The 17,648-nt window shown below is 47.3% G+C and overlaps 1 protein-coding gene across 2 annotated transcripts in view; it reads left to right on the top strand.

The window, feature by feature from the left end:
- Window positions 1-14,228: 14,228 nt before the first annotated feature.
- CD247 (CD247 molecule) overlaps window positions 14,229-17,648 on the top strand; it is a 73,731-nt gene continuing 70,311 nt past the window's right edge. Inside the window, exon 1 of one of the 2 annotated variants that reach the window (XM_023247741.2) lies at window positions 14,229-14,426. In XM_023247741.2, coding sequence (XP_023103509.1) covers window positions 14,318-14,426 — 109 coding nt within the window. In that variant the 5' untranslated portion in view covers window positions 14,229-14,317. The remainder of the gene's footprint in view (window positions 14,427-17,648) is intronic. The other variant, XM_023247742.2, reaches the window with a different exon arrangement.

Genomic DNA, 17,648 nt, shown 5'->3' with positions numbered 1-17,648 from the left:
TGGAAACATTTTTTTAAGTTTAAAAATTCATAATCTCACCAGCCAGCATGGCTGCGAATATTTTGATGTGTTTTTCTTCCAATTTTTGTGTCCATGAAATATTTCAATGAGATCAAGATCATGCTGTTTAGTGATCATATATCACACTTTCACTTAATCATAAGCTTGTTATGTTACCAGAAACCATTCGTGAGGACAGCTTAGAATGGCTGCAGGATATTTTGTTAGATTGGGGTCCTCCGGGTACCAAATAATGGTCTGTATTAGCGCCCTGTTGCAGGAAACCTCGTCAAAGTAGTTGAAGCAAAAAGAGTTCGCTGATCTTAAAATATTCCTTTCGAACTCAGTCTTCCTCTCCTGGCTCCTCTTTCCACTGTGTTGGTTTTAATTGCCGCCAGTTGAATCTTACGGCAAAGGGGTTACATCTTTCCCAGTGAGAGAATCGTTCCTGAATTATTCCTGTGTCCAGGAGTGGGCTTCCCCCATTGGCTGAGTTGGGTCCTGTGTCCTTCCCTGCAGCTGGGGGTTCAGAACGACAGGGACTGGGAGAATTTTGAAGCAGGGCTCCTGAAAGAAAAGGAAAAGTTAGGCTAATGAAAGGGACACTGGACAGACAGAAGCTAAGGACTGTTGTCACTTTCTCCAGTTTTTTTTTTTTTTTTTTTTTTTTTTTTTTAATGTTTAACACAAGCAGGGGAGGGGCAGAGAGAGAGGGAAAGAGAATCCCAGGCAGGCTCTGCATTGTCCGCACAGGGCCCGTGTGGGGCTCGAACTCATGAACCGCAAGATCATGACCGGAGCCGAAGTCAAGAGTCGGATGCTTAACCAACTGAGCCACCCAGGCGCCCCTCACTCTCCAGTTTTTGAACATTTAAGTGACTTCCAACTCCTCCCTCGTATAAGAGAAAGCTCTTTCTGCATAGAGTGTTTTCCACATCTCTGTTTATTTCCTTAGAGAGATTCCCAGCAGCGGAATTCTCACGCCAAAAGCTGTCAGTACTTGGTCCAAATTGCTCCTAAGAATTTATATCGATTATCAATCAGTCCTGCAATCGACACAGGATAAGTGCGCACCTAGGGCGCTGAATTTGATAGGTAAAAATAACATGCTTTTAATTGACGACTCTTAGGTTACTGGTAACACTGGACATTTAAAAACTCAAATACTAGTTGCTTTCCTTTGCTTCAAATATCAAGTGGCAACCCGTAGGCTGAGTTTTCTCAAAACTAAAGGTTATGGTTGTCATAGGACTTGATTGTACAAATAAGTTCATCCACAGCATTTTATCTCATCCTTGCTTGGGACACACATTACTTTCCCTTCTATAGGGAGGGAGTTGGAGTCCCCAGATGGTTAGTTTGGGGGTGTTCACGCCATCGCACCTCAGGCTGGCTCCTTAGCTCTGTCCCTAAGAATCCAGTGACCCCTCAAGCGGCTGGTTCATATGGGTCCTTTGAAGAAATGTTGGCATAGAAATGGCAAAGGTCACATGTCAGAAGAATGCACGTTTCACCGGTAGTGCACTGACATTTTGGGGGCAGACAGTGCCAAGTACAGGAAAGGGTGTGAGCTCAGGAGCCAAAGGGCTGTGTTCCAATCCCGACTCCACCACTTGGCCGAGTGGCTCTGGCAGGTGCTCTGCTGGAGGTCCCTTCTGTAGGTGGGCGATTGGCATTGGTTAGTCTCTCACCGCATTATTGTGCGGGATGGCCCGAGGCCACCCATTGCGTGGATGAGCTGGTCAGCCTGTAGAGGTGCAAAGACCTGGCCATTTTCTGGGTAATGACACTGCCAGAAGGTCACGCCTGTCATGTGTTAGTCACTGGCCTCCACTGTGCACTGGGAGCAGACCCCCCGCGCCCCTCCATGTGCTGGGTGTGTGCTATGTCCAAGGACAGGAGAGGGGGGCAGCTCTGGGACCCTGTGGTGAAACCTGGTGAGAGGTCAGGCCCCCCAGGCCAGGCGCTAGAAGAACCTGGGGACTGCAGTGTGAACAGTGGTGGCTAGAGGTCCCCGTGGAGCTGCACTGAACTGTCCAGGGAAGCTCGCCCAGAGCAGGGAAATCCTGTTCAGTCCTCTCAACCCAGGGCCAGACCAGCTGCCCTGCTGGAGTTCAGGGCCCCTGTTTGCCCATTTTAACTCTCTTACCTTTCCCTTAAGCTGGTGACCATCCTAAGGAGCCATAAAGGTCTAGTTGGGGACCCATCTGTCCCTGCCCAGCAGCCCCCAGTGGTGGGCTCCCTTCAGACTTACTCCTCGAGCGGGACACAGGCCTGTATGGCGGAGGGGGGGGATCCCCGAGGTCCAGGCTGGGCTGAGAGAGGACTTCCGAGCCACCGGCTGCCCCCATCCCATGCAAACTCAGTTGGTCCTTCCCCTTTGCAAATGACCAAAATACAGGCTGCATGAAGTCAGAGCCTCTCCGGTGCAATCGGACGGGGTGGAGCCCTGCAAACCAGCGGCAACCTGTGAAGGTCTAATTGGCTTTATTGAATGATTCCTGAATCAGGCAGCGTCTCATCCAGCAAGTGGAGGGGAGCTCCCAGGAGCTACACAAAAAGGGGGGCTTCTTATAGGCAGGAGAGGGCAGGGACAGGGAAAGCGTAGATTACCTCATCTTTCTTTGGGGGAACAAAAGGGCCTTTGGGGTAGATACCCTCACTGGTGCTGACCAGGAAATTCCAGACTGACCAGTTAAGACTATGTTCGTGGAGAAGGCTGAAACTGCAATTAGGTTAGGCATTAAGCCTCAGTCTGGTGATGTGGGCTTAGCACAAGGGACTCCATTTTGGGTCTGTTGTGTGTGTTTGTGTGTGTGTGTGTGTGTGTGTATGTGTGTGTGTCCCTTATCTGGAAGCCTGGACACAAGGCCATCGTCTGGCCTGCACCCTCAGTCTTAAGTGCCGCAGGGCTAGGTAAGCTAGCAGGGCTGAAAGGGGAGGGCGCTGGACAGGCAGGAGTTGTTATACGTAAATACAATTTCCAGCCAGAAGGCAACACGCAGGGGCCATCTAGTTTGGCCCTTCTGTCTTTTCTTTTTAAAGACAAGAAGAAGAAAGTACTTTACTTTTTTAATGCTTCGATGACCAACACAAAGACATTTTTTATCTGACAAATACTCACCCAACTTCAAGTATGTACGAGGCATGGCACCAGGCAGCCCCCGGGAGCCGCTTTTCTGGTAGAGGAGCCCACACCATTATTGATTTCTCAGGGTGTTTTCCAGTCTCAAGTAATAAAAAAAAATCCACCTCAAAGTTCGGCCCATTGGTCTTTGAGCTGCAGACATCAAGGCTCAGAGAGGTAAAGTGATTTGGTCAAGGCCACCCAGCCAGGTAAGGGCGAAGCTGGGACCCTCTCCTGGGTTTGTGCATTCCCCCAGCAGCAGCCCTCTGCCACACCGCACTGAGGGGAAGGCCGTCTGGGAGAGTCGGAGGAGGGGATAAGCCATAGGAACGGTGGAGAATATCCGGGCTCTCAGATGCCCTGGCGTCTCCCGGTTTGAAGCTCGCTCACTGCAGATGATGATTTTGGGTTTGCTCAGATGCCCAGGAATGGACTTGATAGGCTTCTGTGGCTACACTTTTCGCCTCCACCAGCCCAGGGGCCGGATCCACATGGGGCAGAGGCAGTGCGTTCCAACGTGGTGCCCAAGAGCTGTGAGGTTCAAGACGAGGAAGCACACGGGGGCCCTGCCCAGGGGCGGAGACCTCCCTCCCTCCAGAGGACTTGTCCATGCCACCCGCCCCATCAGCAACCCTCCTCACTCCCTTGGGGCACCTGCCATTCCCAGAAGGACTTTGCGCACAGCATCTCGCCCCTGGAGTCCTTTCCCCAGGCCACGATGGGGAATGTCACCTCCCCTGAATGGTGTACATGGAACCAATTCTTCCCAACACCTATTCTGGGCACATAACGTATTTTACTCATTCCTTCAATCGTCCGCCGAGGAGCACACCGTCAGCCAGCACGTGGTAGGGCTGGGATTCGAACCCGGGGCTCGTGTCTTTCCACCACTGCGGACCAGCACCGGGAAAACCTAAGTTCCAGTCCTGCTCCGGCCACTTAGCAGCCTTGTGACCTTGAGCAAATTACTTCATCTTTCTGAGTCTCGGCTTCTGTAGCTATCAAACGGGAACTGCACAAGCACTATTGACTACCTTGCTGAGTCGGAACGAAGAGTAACTATGACGCATACACTAGAGTGACCGGGGACGCAAGGTCCCCATTGAAGCAGAAGCAGCTCTCTTTCCCGTGGAAGCCCCTTGACTACCGATGGCAATTCGCAGTCGGTTAGAATTCTTCTCCTCCCCTGACAGCATCTCTTTAATTTTCCCCACTTCCCAGCTTGTTTCTGCCACCTCTTGCCACCTTTGAAAATCTTTTAGGGGCACCCGGGCAGCTCAGTCGATTAAGCATCCGACTTCGGCTCGGGTCATGATCTCACAGTTCGTGGGTTCGAGCCCCGCATCGGGCTCTGTGCTGACAGCTTAGAGCCTGGAGCCTGCTTTGGATTCTGTGACTCCCTCTCTCTCTGCCCCTCCCCGCTTGCACTCTGTCTCTCTCTCAAAATTAAATAAACATTAAAAAATTTTTTAAAAAAAGATAGATACCAGGCGCATCTAATCTTCACAGAGGAAGAAGGAAGGAGCTTCTTACAGCTTCTCTTTGGGAGACAGGACTGTGAGACGGCCTCCAGAATTTCCATACGTTGGTGTATATACACCCTGTACAATCTCCTTGTTTATGGGAAGGGCCTGTGAATATGATGAGATATCACTCCTGCGATTATGTGATGTTATCCTGGGTGGGCCTGACCTAAGAAGTGAGAGATGGGCTCTGGTTGGCCCGGGGGGAAGGCAAACATCATGCCACCAACTGTCTGTGGGGCCACATTCAAGGAACTGCAGGCTTTCTCTGGCTTCTGAAAGCAGTCCTGCCTAATAGTTTGCAAGAAAGTTGGGACCTCGGTTCCATATTTGTAAGGGAATCGATTTTGCCAACAACCACAGACCTTAGAACAGGTTCCCGAGCCTCGGATGGGAACTGCCACCCCAGTCAACCTACCTTTCTTTGAGCCTCACAGGAAGCTGAGCAGACAATCCAGTCATGCTGTGCCTGCACTTCTGATCTACGTTACTGTGAAATAAGAAGTTTGTGTCGGTTTAAGCCACGAAGTTTGTGATAATCTGTTACGCAGCGACAGAAAGCTAATGCAGCTTCCAAAAATCTCAGCGTGTAAGTTAGGATCATTTGGTGGCAAGCAACAGGAACTTGCTCTGAGTAATTTCAGCGAAAAGGAAATTTACTGGAACAGTGTTCGTGGGGCCACAGACCACGAGCCGCTCCCGGGATGGGTCCAAACAGGGAAGCGAACAGGGGGGTGTTTCTAGGTCCTGTTTCACTCTTTCGGGGTGTGAATTCCAGGGAGAATGCGGCTGATTTGCTTTCCTTGATTTGGCCGCCTCACCAAGACGGTAACCGAGGGAGAATCGTTGATGCTTCAGAGCAAAATTGGAGTGACATCAGCAACATGTCTGAATAAGACATCCCTTGTTCATGTCCCACCCTTAGTAACAATTTGGCATCGGTCCGTGGACAAAAGTGCCCTTGTGGGAGCCCTGGGATCTGAGAGGAATCTTGCCCACCTGCGCATCAGGTAACAGGCAGACAGGTCTCAGTCCCTGCTGTGGACCCTACAGTGGCCCATGAACTAGCTCCTCTCAGCCACCATCTGGGAGCCCCTGGAAAACACTGCCTCAGTCACCCACAAAGAGAACCTTGGCGGAAGTCCAGAGACCAGAGAAGAAGTTGCAACACTGTTGGAAAAACAAGAAAAACATACGAGTTTGGGTACATCGAGGTGGTTAAGAGGAACAGCTTGAATTTGTGTGCGTCACCCCGCCCCTGAGGTGGCACAGCTCGGGGGCTAAGATCTCTTGGCCCCCGTGATTTCTCCTGCGGGGGAAAGTGAGAGCATAGGAGTGAGCGCTCGGCTTTCCCAGTTGTGAGGGATGCTGTTACGGAGTCTCGCTTCTCTCTTGTTCCATCCAGGCTACTGAATCACCAGCTATGTGACTTGGGAAGAGACTGGGCAGGTTGACTGGGCAGGAAGAGACTGGGCAGATAGGACACTTGGAGCATGTTAAAGGGATGTGAATCTTACTAACTGCCTTGTGGATCCCATCAAGAAGCCAGCCCACGAGCTGCTGGGGATGCCTTGCCCGTAGGTCCCCCCCAGCTGGCTCACAGACACCCCAGTGCTCTGGGTGCCTCCCTACACACCTGGCTCCCCGGGTGTGTTCCTGATGGCACCAGTGCGGGCAGGTGTTGGCAGATTACCAGGAGTGTGCACAGAAGGCCAACCTGAATCCGTGGACCAGGGAGTGACCATAAACTTAGCTTTAGCACCACCCTTGGGAAAGCGAAAGGGAAGCTGTCAGCAGGTGGCCTGGCGCGTCACAAGACCGAGAGAGGGCGTACAAGTTTATGAATTCTGCCACAGGAGGGAGCAAGGAGTGTGGAGCAGACATATCTACAGAAGGTTTGGGAAAGTCCCAGAATCCCTAGCACGGCTGATGGAAGATATTTTCCCCCAAAGGCAATTAGTAAAGACTGGAGGAGGTCACTGCTACTCCAGATGTGAAGACAGCAACACAAAACTCCGGGGAACATGAAAAAGTAGTGAAACATGACACCACCAAAGGACCACAGTAATCTTCCAGTAACTGATTCCAAAGGCGTGGAGAACTGTGTTTTACCAAAGGATTCAAAATAGGTGTTTTAAGGAAGTCACTGAGCTACAGGAAAACACAGAAAGACGATTCAGGAAGTCAATAAAAGGAGACATGAACAAAATGGGAATTTTAACAAAGAGAAATTAAAAAAATAAACAAACTCTGGAGCTGAAGAAGACAATGAGTGAAAAATACAGCAAAGACCGTCAACAGCAAAATAGATCGAGCAGAAAAAAGAATCTGTGTGTTGGAAGACTGGAACTTTGAAATTATCCAGTCAGAGAACAAAGAGAAAAAAATGAAAAAAAGTGAAGAAAGTCTACGTGATCCATGGGATACCAGCAAAAACAAACAAACACAAACAAAAACAAAAAAACAGTTCGTGAATTATTGGAGTCCCAGAAGAAGAGAAGGAGAAGGAGACAGAAAGATTACTGAAAGAAACAGTGGCCAAGGATTTTCCAAATCTGGAGAGAGATTGGGATATCCAAGTTTACGAAGCTCATAGGTCATACGACAAACTCAAATTAAAGAGATCTTCTTTGAGACACACCCCAATAAAACTGTGAAAAAGAAAACATAAAGAGAATCTCAAAAACAACAAGAAAAAAGAAGCTGGTACCTTATAAAGGAACCCTTATAAGTTCATTAGAAGAGAACTTACAGGCAGGGAGAGAGTAGGACGATATATTCAAAGTGCTGAAGAAAAAACTGCCAACCGACAATACTCTACCCAACAAAGTTAACCTTCAGAAATGAAGGAGAAATAAGGATTTCCCCAGACAAACAAAAGCCGAGGGAGTTCACCACCAGGAGACCTGCCTCAGGAGAGATGCTAAAAGGGGTCCTTCAAGCTGAAGTTAGTAATGTGAAACATATAAAAACGTACAACACACTAGTTAAGGTAAGTGTATATAGTCGAATTCAGAATACCCTAATACTGTATTATGGTGCTGTGTTAACCATTTAATTCTAGTATAAAGGTTAAAGGTCAGGAGTATTAAAAATAACTATAGCTATAATAATTTTAATAAATACACATTTAATAAATAAAAATGGGTGAATTGTGACATCAAACACATAAAAGAAGGAGAGTCTGAGTGGCTCAGTCAGTTAAGCGTCTGACTCTTGATTTCAGCTCAGGTCACGATCTCATGGTTTGTGGGACCAAGCCCTGTGTCAGGCTCTGCACTGAGAGCGCAGAGCCTGCTTGGGATTCTCTCTCCTTCTCTCTCTGCTCCTTCCCCTGCTCCTGCGTGTGCTCTCCCTCACTCTCTCTCAAAATAAAATAATAAAAAAAAACATAAAAGGGGAGAGCAAAAGGGTAGAGTTTTTGTATGTGATTGAAGTTAAGTTGTTACTAGTGTAAATTAGACCGTTATATCTAAAAGATGTTTTAAGTAAGTGTCATCGTAAATACAAAGCAAAAATCTATAGTAGATTCACGAAAGATAAGGAGAAGGGAGTCAAAGCTTACCACTACAGAAAAACATCAGTTCACAAAGGAAGGAAGCAAGAGAGGGAGGAAGAATCAAGGGAACTACAAACCAGCCGGAAAACAAGTAATAAGATGACGTTAGTATCAATAATTAACTCTACTAAATGTAAATGAATTAAATTCTTCAATTAGAAAACAGAGAATGACTGGATGAATTTAAAAAAAAAAAAAAAGGCAAGACCCAACTATATGCTGCCTGTAAGAGACTCACTTCAGTTTTAAGGGCTTAAAGTGAAGGGACAGAAAAAGATGTTTCTAACAGGCAAGTCAAAACCTAAAGAGAGCAGGGGTACTTACACTTATATCTGACAAAATAGACTTTAATTCAAAAAAAATGTAACAGGGGCGCCTGGGTGGTGCAGTCAGTTAAGCGTCCGACTTCAGCCAGGTCACGATCTCGCGGTCTGTGAGTTTGAGCCCCGCGTCGGGCTCTGGGCTGATGGCTCAGGGCCTGGAGCCTGTTTCCGATTCTGTGTCTCCCTCTCTCTCTGCCCCTCCCCCGTTCATGCTCTGTCTCTCTCTGTCCCAAAAATAAATAAATAAATGTTGAAAAAAAAATTTAAAAAAACAAAAAAAATGTAACAAAGATAAAGAAGATCATTACCTAATAATAAAGAGGTCATTTCTTCAAGAGGACATAACAGTCATAAATGTATACACATCCAATGTCAGAGCACCTAAATGTAATTAAGTAGATACTAACGGATCTAATGGAAGAATTAGGCAACAGTACAATAATAATAGAGTTCAATACCCTGCTTTCAACAACAGACAGATCATCCAGACAGAAAATCAATAAGGAAACATTGGACTGGAGCCACACTTTAGACCAAATAAACTTATCACACCTATGCAGAACATTCCATCCAGCAGCAGAGAACACATTCTTCTCAAGTGCACATGGAACCTTCTCCATGATAGATCATACGATAGATCACAAAACAAATCTTAGCAAACCTAAGAAGGTCAAAATCATACCAAGTGTCTTTTCTGACCACAATGGTATACAACCAGAAATCGATTAGAAGAAGAAAACTGGAAAATTCACAAATATGTAGAAACTTAACCACATAATCCTGCACTACTAATGGGTCAGTAATCAAAAATTTCTCAGGATGCCTGGGTGGCTCGGTTGGTTAAGCGTCTGACTTCGGCTCAGGTTATGATCTTGCGGTTCACGAGTCTGAACCTGACGTTGGGCTCTGGGCTGACAGCTCAGAGCCTGGAGCCTGCTTCAGATTCTGTGTCTCCCTCTCTCTCTGACCCTCCCCCACTCGCACTCGCTCTCTTCTCTCTCAAAAATAAATAAACATAAAAAAAATTAAAAAAAATTTTCTCAACAAAGGAAAGCCCAGGATCCGATGTTCTCCCTGGGGAATTCTACCAAACATTTCAAGAATGGTCACCAATCCTCAAACTCTTCCAAAAAGTGGGAGAGGAGGGAATTCTCCCAAACTCACTTTACAAGGTTAACATTACCAAAGGCAAGTAAAGATATTACAAGAAGACTTTAGATCAATATCCTTGATAAACATAGACACAAAAATTCTTCCTTTTTTTTATGACGTTTTTGTTTTGATTTCAGTATACTTGACATACAGTGTTATATTAGTTTCAGGTGTCACAAAAATTTTCAATGAAAATACTAACAGACCGAATTCAATAGCACATTAAAAGAATTGTACACTGGGACACCCGGGTGGCTCAGTCGGTTGAGCGTCCGACTTCGGCTCAGGTCACGATCTCGCAGCTTGTGAGTTCGAGCCCCGCGTCGGGCTCCGTGCTGACAGCTCAGAGCCTGGAGCCTGCTTCGGATTCTGTGTCTCCCTCTCTCTCTGCCCCTTCCCCGCTCATGCTCTCTGTCTCTCAAAAATGAATAAACGTTAAAAAAAATTAAAAAAAAAAAAAAAAGAATTGTACACCCTAATCACGTGGACTTAGCCTGGGGACTCCAGGATGATTTCACACATGCAAATCCATAAACATGATACACCACGTGAATAGAATGAAGGATGAAGGTCATAGGATTATCCTGATAGGTGCAGAAAAAGCTTTTGACAAAATACAACCTCTTGTCATGCTAAAAGCTCCCAACAAATTGGGTATAGAACATAAGCACAAACCATAAGAGAAAAAAATTGATAAATTGGGTATCATCAGAATTAAAACATTTCCATCAAAAAATACCATTAAGAGAATGAAAAAGCAAACCATAGACCATGAGAAATTACTTGCAAGCACAGAATTAATATTGCTTGTTTTAACGGTTTTTTTTTGCATTGAGATATTATTCACGTAACATCGCACTTACCATTTTATTTTATTTTATTTTATTTATTTATTTTTTTAACGTTTATTTATTTTTGAGACAGAGAGAGACAGAGCATGAACAGGGGAGGGTCAGAGAGAGGGAGACACAGAATCTGAAACAGGCTCCAGGCTCTGAGCTGTCAGCACAGAGCCTGACGCGGGGCTTGAACTCACGTACCGCGAGATCATGACCTGAGCCGAAGTCGGATGCTCAACCGACTGAGCCACCCAGGCGCCCCGCACTTACCATTTTAAAATGTAATCTGAATGACTTTTACTATGTTCACTGTGTTGTACACTATCCCACCATCTAATTCTAGAAGTTTCTGCCACCCCAAAAAGAGACCTCTTACCTCTTCATCCCTTTTTATGCCTGAATCACATTCCATTTGGGGGATATACCGCATTTGTTTACCATTCCCTAGTTGGCTTATTTCCAATTTGGGCCTATTATGATAATACTGTGTGGACATGTGTTTTCAATTCTCTTGGGTCTATGCCTAGAGGCATCATTTTTGTGTCCTATGACAACTCTGTTTGACTTTTTTGGGGAGCTGCCAAATTGGTTTCTACAAAGGCTTTATCATTTTACATTTTCACCAGCAATGTATGCGATCCCAATTTCTTTGTTTTTTTTTTTTAATTTTTTTCTAATGTTCATTGATTTTTGAGAGAGAAAGAGAGAGACTGAGCATGAGCGGGGAGGGGCAGAGAGAGAGGGAGACACAGAATCCGAAGCAGGCTCCAGGCTCTGAGCTGTCAGCACGGAGCCCGACGCGGGGCTCGAACTCACAAGCTGAGAGATCATGACCTGAGCCGAAGTCTGTTGCTTAACTGAGCCACCCAGGTGTCCCTGAGGGTCCCAATTTCTGTATACCCTCCCCAACACTAATTGTCTTTTTTATTTTAGCCACCCTAGGGGGTGTGAAGTAGGATCTCACTATGGGTTGTTGTTGTTGTTGTTGTTGTTCTTCTTCTTCTTCTTCTTCTTTTTCTTCTTCTTCTTCTTCTTCTTCTTCTTCTTCTTCTTCTTCTTCTTTTTCTTCTTCTTCTTCTTCTTCTTTTTCTTCTTCTTCTTCTTCTTCTTCTTCTTCTTCTTCTTCTTCATCTTCTTCTTCTTCTTCTTCCTCTTCATCTTCCTCTTCTTCTTTTCTTTTACCCAGCCCCCAATTCCTCTCCCCTCTGGCAACCGCCAGTTTGTTCTCTGTATCAAAGAGTCTGGGTGTTTTTTTTTTTTTTTTTTGGTCTCTTTTTCTCTTTGTTTATTTGTTTTGTTTCTTAAATTCCCGCATACGAGTGAAATCATATGGTATTTGTCTTTCTCTGGTTGACTTCTTTCACTTAGCGTTATACCCTCTACATCCACCCATGTTGTTGCAAATGGCAAGATGTCACTCTTTTCTGTGGCTGAGTAATATTCCGTAGTATAGGTATACCATATCTTCTTTATCCGTTCACTTGTGGATAAATACTTGGGTTGCTTCTGTATCCTGGCTATTTTAAATATAATGCTGCAATAAACATAGGGATGCATGTATCTTTTTTAATTAGTGTTTCCCTTTCCTTTGGGTAAATACCTAGTAATGGAATTGCTGAATCATATGGTAATCCAATTTTGAATTTTTTGAGGAACATCCATGTTTTCCACAGTGGCCGCATCAATTCACATTCCCACCAATGGTGCACAAGGGTTACTTTTTCTTCCCATTCTCATCAACACTTGTTTTAATTTTAGCCATTCTGGCAGATGTGAGGTGATATTTCATTGTCTTTTTTTAAATTTAGTTATTTAACTTTATTTTAGAGAAGAGAGAGAGCAGGGGAGAAGGGCAGAGGGGGAGAGAGAGAATCTTGAGCGTGGAGCCTGACACAGGACTCGATCCCATGACCCTGGAACCATGACCTGAGTTGAAATCAAGAGTCGGATGCTTGGGGCGCCTGGGTGGCTCAGTCGGTTAAGCGGCCGACTTCAGCCAGGTCACGATCTCGCGGTCTGTGAATTCGAGCCCCGCGTCGGGCTCTGGGCTGATGGCTCAGAGCCTGGAGCCTGCTTCCGATTCTGTGTCTCTCTCTCTCTCTGCCCCTCCCCCGTTCATGCTCTGTCTCTCTCTGTCTCAAAAATAAATAAAACGTTAAAAAAAATTAAAAAAAAAAAGAGTCAGATGCTCAACTGACTGAGCCACCCAGGCGCCCCTCATTGTGGTTTTAATTTGCAATTTCCTGATGATGAGTGATGTTGAGCATCTTTTTGTGTCACTTGGTCATCTGGATGTCTTCTTTGGAAAAATGTCTATTCAGGTCTTTTGCCCATTTTTAATCAGTTTTGGGTGTTGAGTTGTTTAAGTTCTTCATGTATTTTAGATATTAACCCCTTATTGCATATGTCATTTGCAAATATCTTCTCCCATTCCATAGGTTGCCCTGTCATTTTGTTGATAATTTCCTTCACTGTGCAAAAAGTTTTTATTTTGGTGTATTCCCAATAGTGTTTAAAACTAGTCCCAATTTTGTTCCTGTTTCCCTTGCCTGAGGAGACATCTCGAGAACAATGTTTCCATGGCCAATGTCACTGCAGTTTGGCTTTGCATTTATCTAACGATGTTGAGATCCTTCTCGTGTGCTTATCTTCTTTGGAGAAATATCTATTTTGATCTTTGGCCAATTTTTTTTTAATGTTTATTTATTTTTTAGACAGAGAGAGACAGAGCTTGAGCGGGGTAGGGACAGAGAGAGAGAGAGGGAGACCCAGAATCTGAAGCAGGCTCCAGGCTCTGAGCTGTCAGCACAGAGCCCAACGCAGGGCTTGAATTCGTGAACCGCGAGATCATGACCTGAGCTGAAGTCGGCCGCTTAACTGACTGAGCCAGCCAGGCGCCCCATCTTTGGCCAATTTTTAATTGGGTTATGTTTTCTTATTGTTGAATTGTAGGAGTTTTATTTGTGTGTTGGTACTTTTAGTGGAATGGATTGATTCGTTTACAAAGAATTGTAGTCTTCTTAAGATTATCAAAGACCATAGACTTTTCCATATACCCAGGTCCCTTCTGCATCCTTCAGTAATGTTTTAAAATTTATTTCATATAGATCTAACTAACGCTTTTTATTACATTTGTTTGTAGGTATTTATCTTTTTATTATTGTAAATTATGCCAGTGTTTCAATGTTGACGACCAGCAAAAGCATTGGAAATACTATGTGGTTCCAACTCAGGCCAAGTTTGGATCTGAAACCTCAGATCTACTCCAGCCATTTGCTTTACAGGTAAGGATGTTGATGTCTAGAGACGCTGAGTGAGTTACTGAAGGCCACACAGCACCTGGGTAGCAGAGATAGGCACCAAAGCCCAGGTATTCTGTCTCTGCATTTCTCCTGGATCCAGAGCTCTGCTGTCTTACCAACATCTATAAAATATCTAAGTCCAGGAAAATGTCCTTACACGCATTGGGAACTCCTGTTCACCTAGGGACTGGCTTCACCCATCAAGAGAGGAGTTAGATAAAAATTAGACACAAATTAGGAGAAAAGGAGAGTAAAACAATGGTTAAATGAGAGAAAAAGCAAGATGTAGACACACACACACACACACACACACACACACACACACCTCAAACCCTCAAACCTCCAGAGCTTCCTGCCTATGAACCGAAAGGGGGAGTGCGTTTCTTGGCCCTGCTGGCAGGTGTCTGCCTTCTCAAAGGCCCCACAGTCCTCTACTTCCTGAGGAGGCAGCAGCACAAAGCAGAGCCACCGTCTCTCTTCTGGGTCCCAGCCATGGCGGCCACAGCCTCGGCCTCCTGGTGCCACCCTGGGGGAAAGGACAAGGGGATGTGGAAGGTGCTTGTCATCATGGCCCTGCTGCAGGCACAGCTCCCAGGAACAGGTAAGGCCGGACAGATGGATGGCAAGGAACTTCCAGAAACTCTTCTTGCGTGTGTGCGTGGGGGGGGGGGGGGCGGTACGCAGCGGAGGGGTAGCGAGGAGCTGGCGTCTCTTTCGAAGCTGAGCAGGTTGGATCTGCTCCCTTACAGCCGAGCTGGGCATCGGCTCAGACCCAGCCGCTTCAACGCACACCTGCCCCCAATACAGGTGTTTCTAGCGCTCACAGAAGAGAGGACAGTCCATGGAGGGGAAAGGACAGGGAGGAAGGGGGCAGAGGAGCGACTGAGGCAGGCCCAGTGCGGAGAAAAAGAGAGGGAGTATTTAACAGACGCTGGATGGGATGAGAGCACGTCAGCCAGGCCACTTTTCATACTGCGACGCTCGTCTCGTCTCTGCGTCTTCTCCTCATACCCCCTGGCTGGCTCCGTCACTCGGCCTCTTTCCTTTGTCCTTTGCCAACAAAAAAAAAAACCACTCCTCTCGGTCAGACGGGGTCACGGCTGTGAGTCTGGCTGACTTGAAGCACCTGGACGGGGCAGGGACTGAGCAGCGATGTCCACGAAGGACAGAAGGGGCCTTCCTCCGGGCCCGTGTCTCCACTCAGCTCTGTCATGGCTGCCCCTGCCCCCCCCCCCCCCACGGCCAGGGGCTGCCCTGGGACACACCCATCGTGGCTCAGTGACTCACCCACCACCCTCACTGCAAGCAGCCCTCTATCTGAGGCCAAAAAGCTAGAGACGCTGACAGAACGTAGGGACGGATGAGAGGAGGTGACCTGTTAAGTTGCCGTCGTGAGTAACAACCCACCAGCCCAGCGAGAGAACTTACTCCTCACCTCATTTTAGCTCGCGGGAGCCGGGTTTTTCTAGAATCCTTTCACTCCCACCGTGTTGTCTAGGCCACATTATGAGGACCACATGTGAAAAGAAAGACAAAATAGACTGTCTCAGGAGATTGGTATCATGGCATTTTTACCAGGAACAGGACCAGCTGTATTTGAACCTAAAGACACAGGAAGACAGGTCACAAACACATGTCCCTTCTCCACGTCACGGGTCACCTCAGCGCGGGAGAGCGTTTGGCGACAGTGCTGAGAGGGCAGGGGAGGCCCCTGGTGCTTCTGTTCCTGACAGGGAACATGGCACAGCCCCAGCCTGACACCTCGGGGGTTCTGAAAACTCTGTAAGGTCACAGCGTTCTTCTCGGAAGAGCCTTGTTGGGTGTGAGTCACACGGCCCTGTGAGGTGAGGGCCCCAGAGCAAGTCCCGGGCCCGTCCTGCGTGCGGGGGACAAGAGGGTCCCTGATGCCACAGTAGCCAATGGGTTCAGTGATTTCAGGGGAACAGCTGACGGCAGTGGCTTCAGACCCTGGGCTTCAGGCCGCGAGGTACTTCTGCTACGCTGTTTCCTCACCGGTCCGATTGTGTTGGCCTCGGGGCCAAGGTAGCAGCAAACTAGAGTTAGATGAGGGGGGAAAAAAAAGCTGCTTGGGTGGCGGTGGCTGCCACGAGTGACAAACAAGACCCCACCCAGCAGACGAGATGCGGGCCGTGCCCAGTTCCACGCACAGCGCCCGGGAGGAAGAAACAGGATGGATGGGATTTTCCATCGTGCGAGGCCCCTTGCTGTGCTGGTGTGGGGCCGGCCCTTTCAGCTACTCCCCGAGAAGGTTCTTCCAAGCGTTCAGCCCAGTTGAGGTGAGGTGAGGAGAGACTTGGGCCTGTAACCCCCAGGGCTGCGAATGGCATCGTGTTGCCTTTACAACTTGGCTCCGCGGAAAGGCCGCTGACAGAATTTGAGCCGAGGTCTCTCTTTTCTTTGCTCAGTGAAGTCACCTATCTCCAAACTCTTTAAAAAAAATTTTTGTTCAATGTTTATTTATTTTTGACAGAGAGACCGAGCATGAGCGGGGGAGGGGGAGAGAGAGGGGGAGACCCAGAATCCGAAGCAGGCTCCAGGCTCTGAGCACAGAGCCCGACGCGGGGCTCGAACTCACCAACTGCGAGGTCATGACCTGAGCCGAGGTTGGACGCTCCACCGACTGAGCCACCCGGGCGCCCCTCCAAACTTTTTAAAAGTCTGCCTTTTAGAGATCTTTCCATTTGCCTTTTATGGAAATGCCCAGATCATGAGGATCAAAGCAAATAATGACCTAGCGTCTCCACGGGAGGAGGTCTCCCTGGGTGAGAGTCTGCCAAGCCGGTCGCCGGGGTCTGAGGCTAGTCGCGACAAAGGTGGTGTGCCTAGCGGCAGGGGCACGCTTTTGCCTGCAGGGCCCTCAGCTACTCAGTACCCTTACCTCCCTACCCCACTGTGGCCAAGAATGCTTCCAGCTGGTCAGTGTGGCCGTTGTCCTTTCTCCACCAGGAGATGCAGTGCGGCCACAAACCCTCAGGAAAAGCAGGGCCCCCAGGCTGGTTTGCAGCTCTACTTTCAAGGAGATGGCTGGATGTGGTGGCAAAAGTCAGGCCAATCATAGATGGAATCCCGGTGTTGCCACTTTCCTAGCTGTGCAACGGTAGGCAGGTTACTTAACCTCTCTGGGCCTTAGTTTTCTCCCCTCTAAAGTAAGGATAACTTTCCTTGCAGAACTGTGAAGATGAGAAATGAATGTAATATGCTCGATACATAGCAGACAGCCAATACATGGAAGCTGTATTAATTATTACTACTGTTACATCACGGTCTGTTTTCTTGTTCTCAACATCTAGCAACAGGAAGTGGAAACCCATGGTTAGAATTCTTAATTTGCTCTCAGCTGGGTTGTAAACAGCACTGGACATTTTCTCCATCTGTCGAAGCCCCACTCATCCTCCTTTTGATTTCTGAGCCTACAGCACAAGAACATGTGAGCGGGGGGGGCGGGGGGGCGACTGTGAACAAGGATCAAAGCTTGGGCAGGTCACCGGATGAGCGTTAGAACCGCCATTTTTCTTCTTTAAGACACTTATTCTGTAGGGGATACTCCCCCAAAGTGAAAACATGCTCCCAAGTGTATAATCTAAATAGTTAGGGGGAGGAAATTAGAGGACAAAGTCTACCGGCTCGTCACTGGTCGGGGTGGCCACACAGATCTCGAAGCTGAATGCTTGGCATGGGTGTCCAGCGACTGGGTATTTAAATGCAAACGTCTCAAACGCCAGATCTCTACTTAAGCTGCTCAGAGCTGGACATGAGGGGAGCTCCTAGGTGGTGCCAACCCAATGGCATTTTCACCAATATT

This window comes from Felis catus, chromosome F1 (assembly GCF_018350175.1).
Source record: "Felis catus isolate Fca126 chromosome F1, F.catus_Fca126_mat1.0, whole genome shotgun sequence".
NCBI lineage: Eukaryota > Metazoa > Chordata > Mammalia > Carnivora > Felidae > Felis > Felis catus.
The sequence above is the reverse complement of the archived record's forward strand: the minus strand, read 5'-3'. Positions and strand labels throughout refer to the sequence as shown.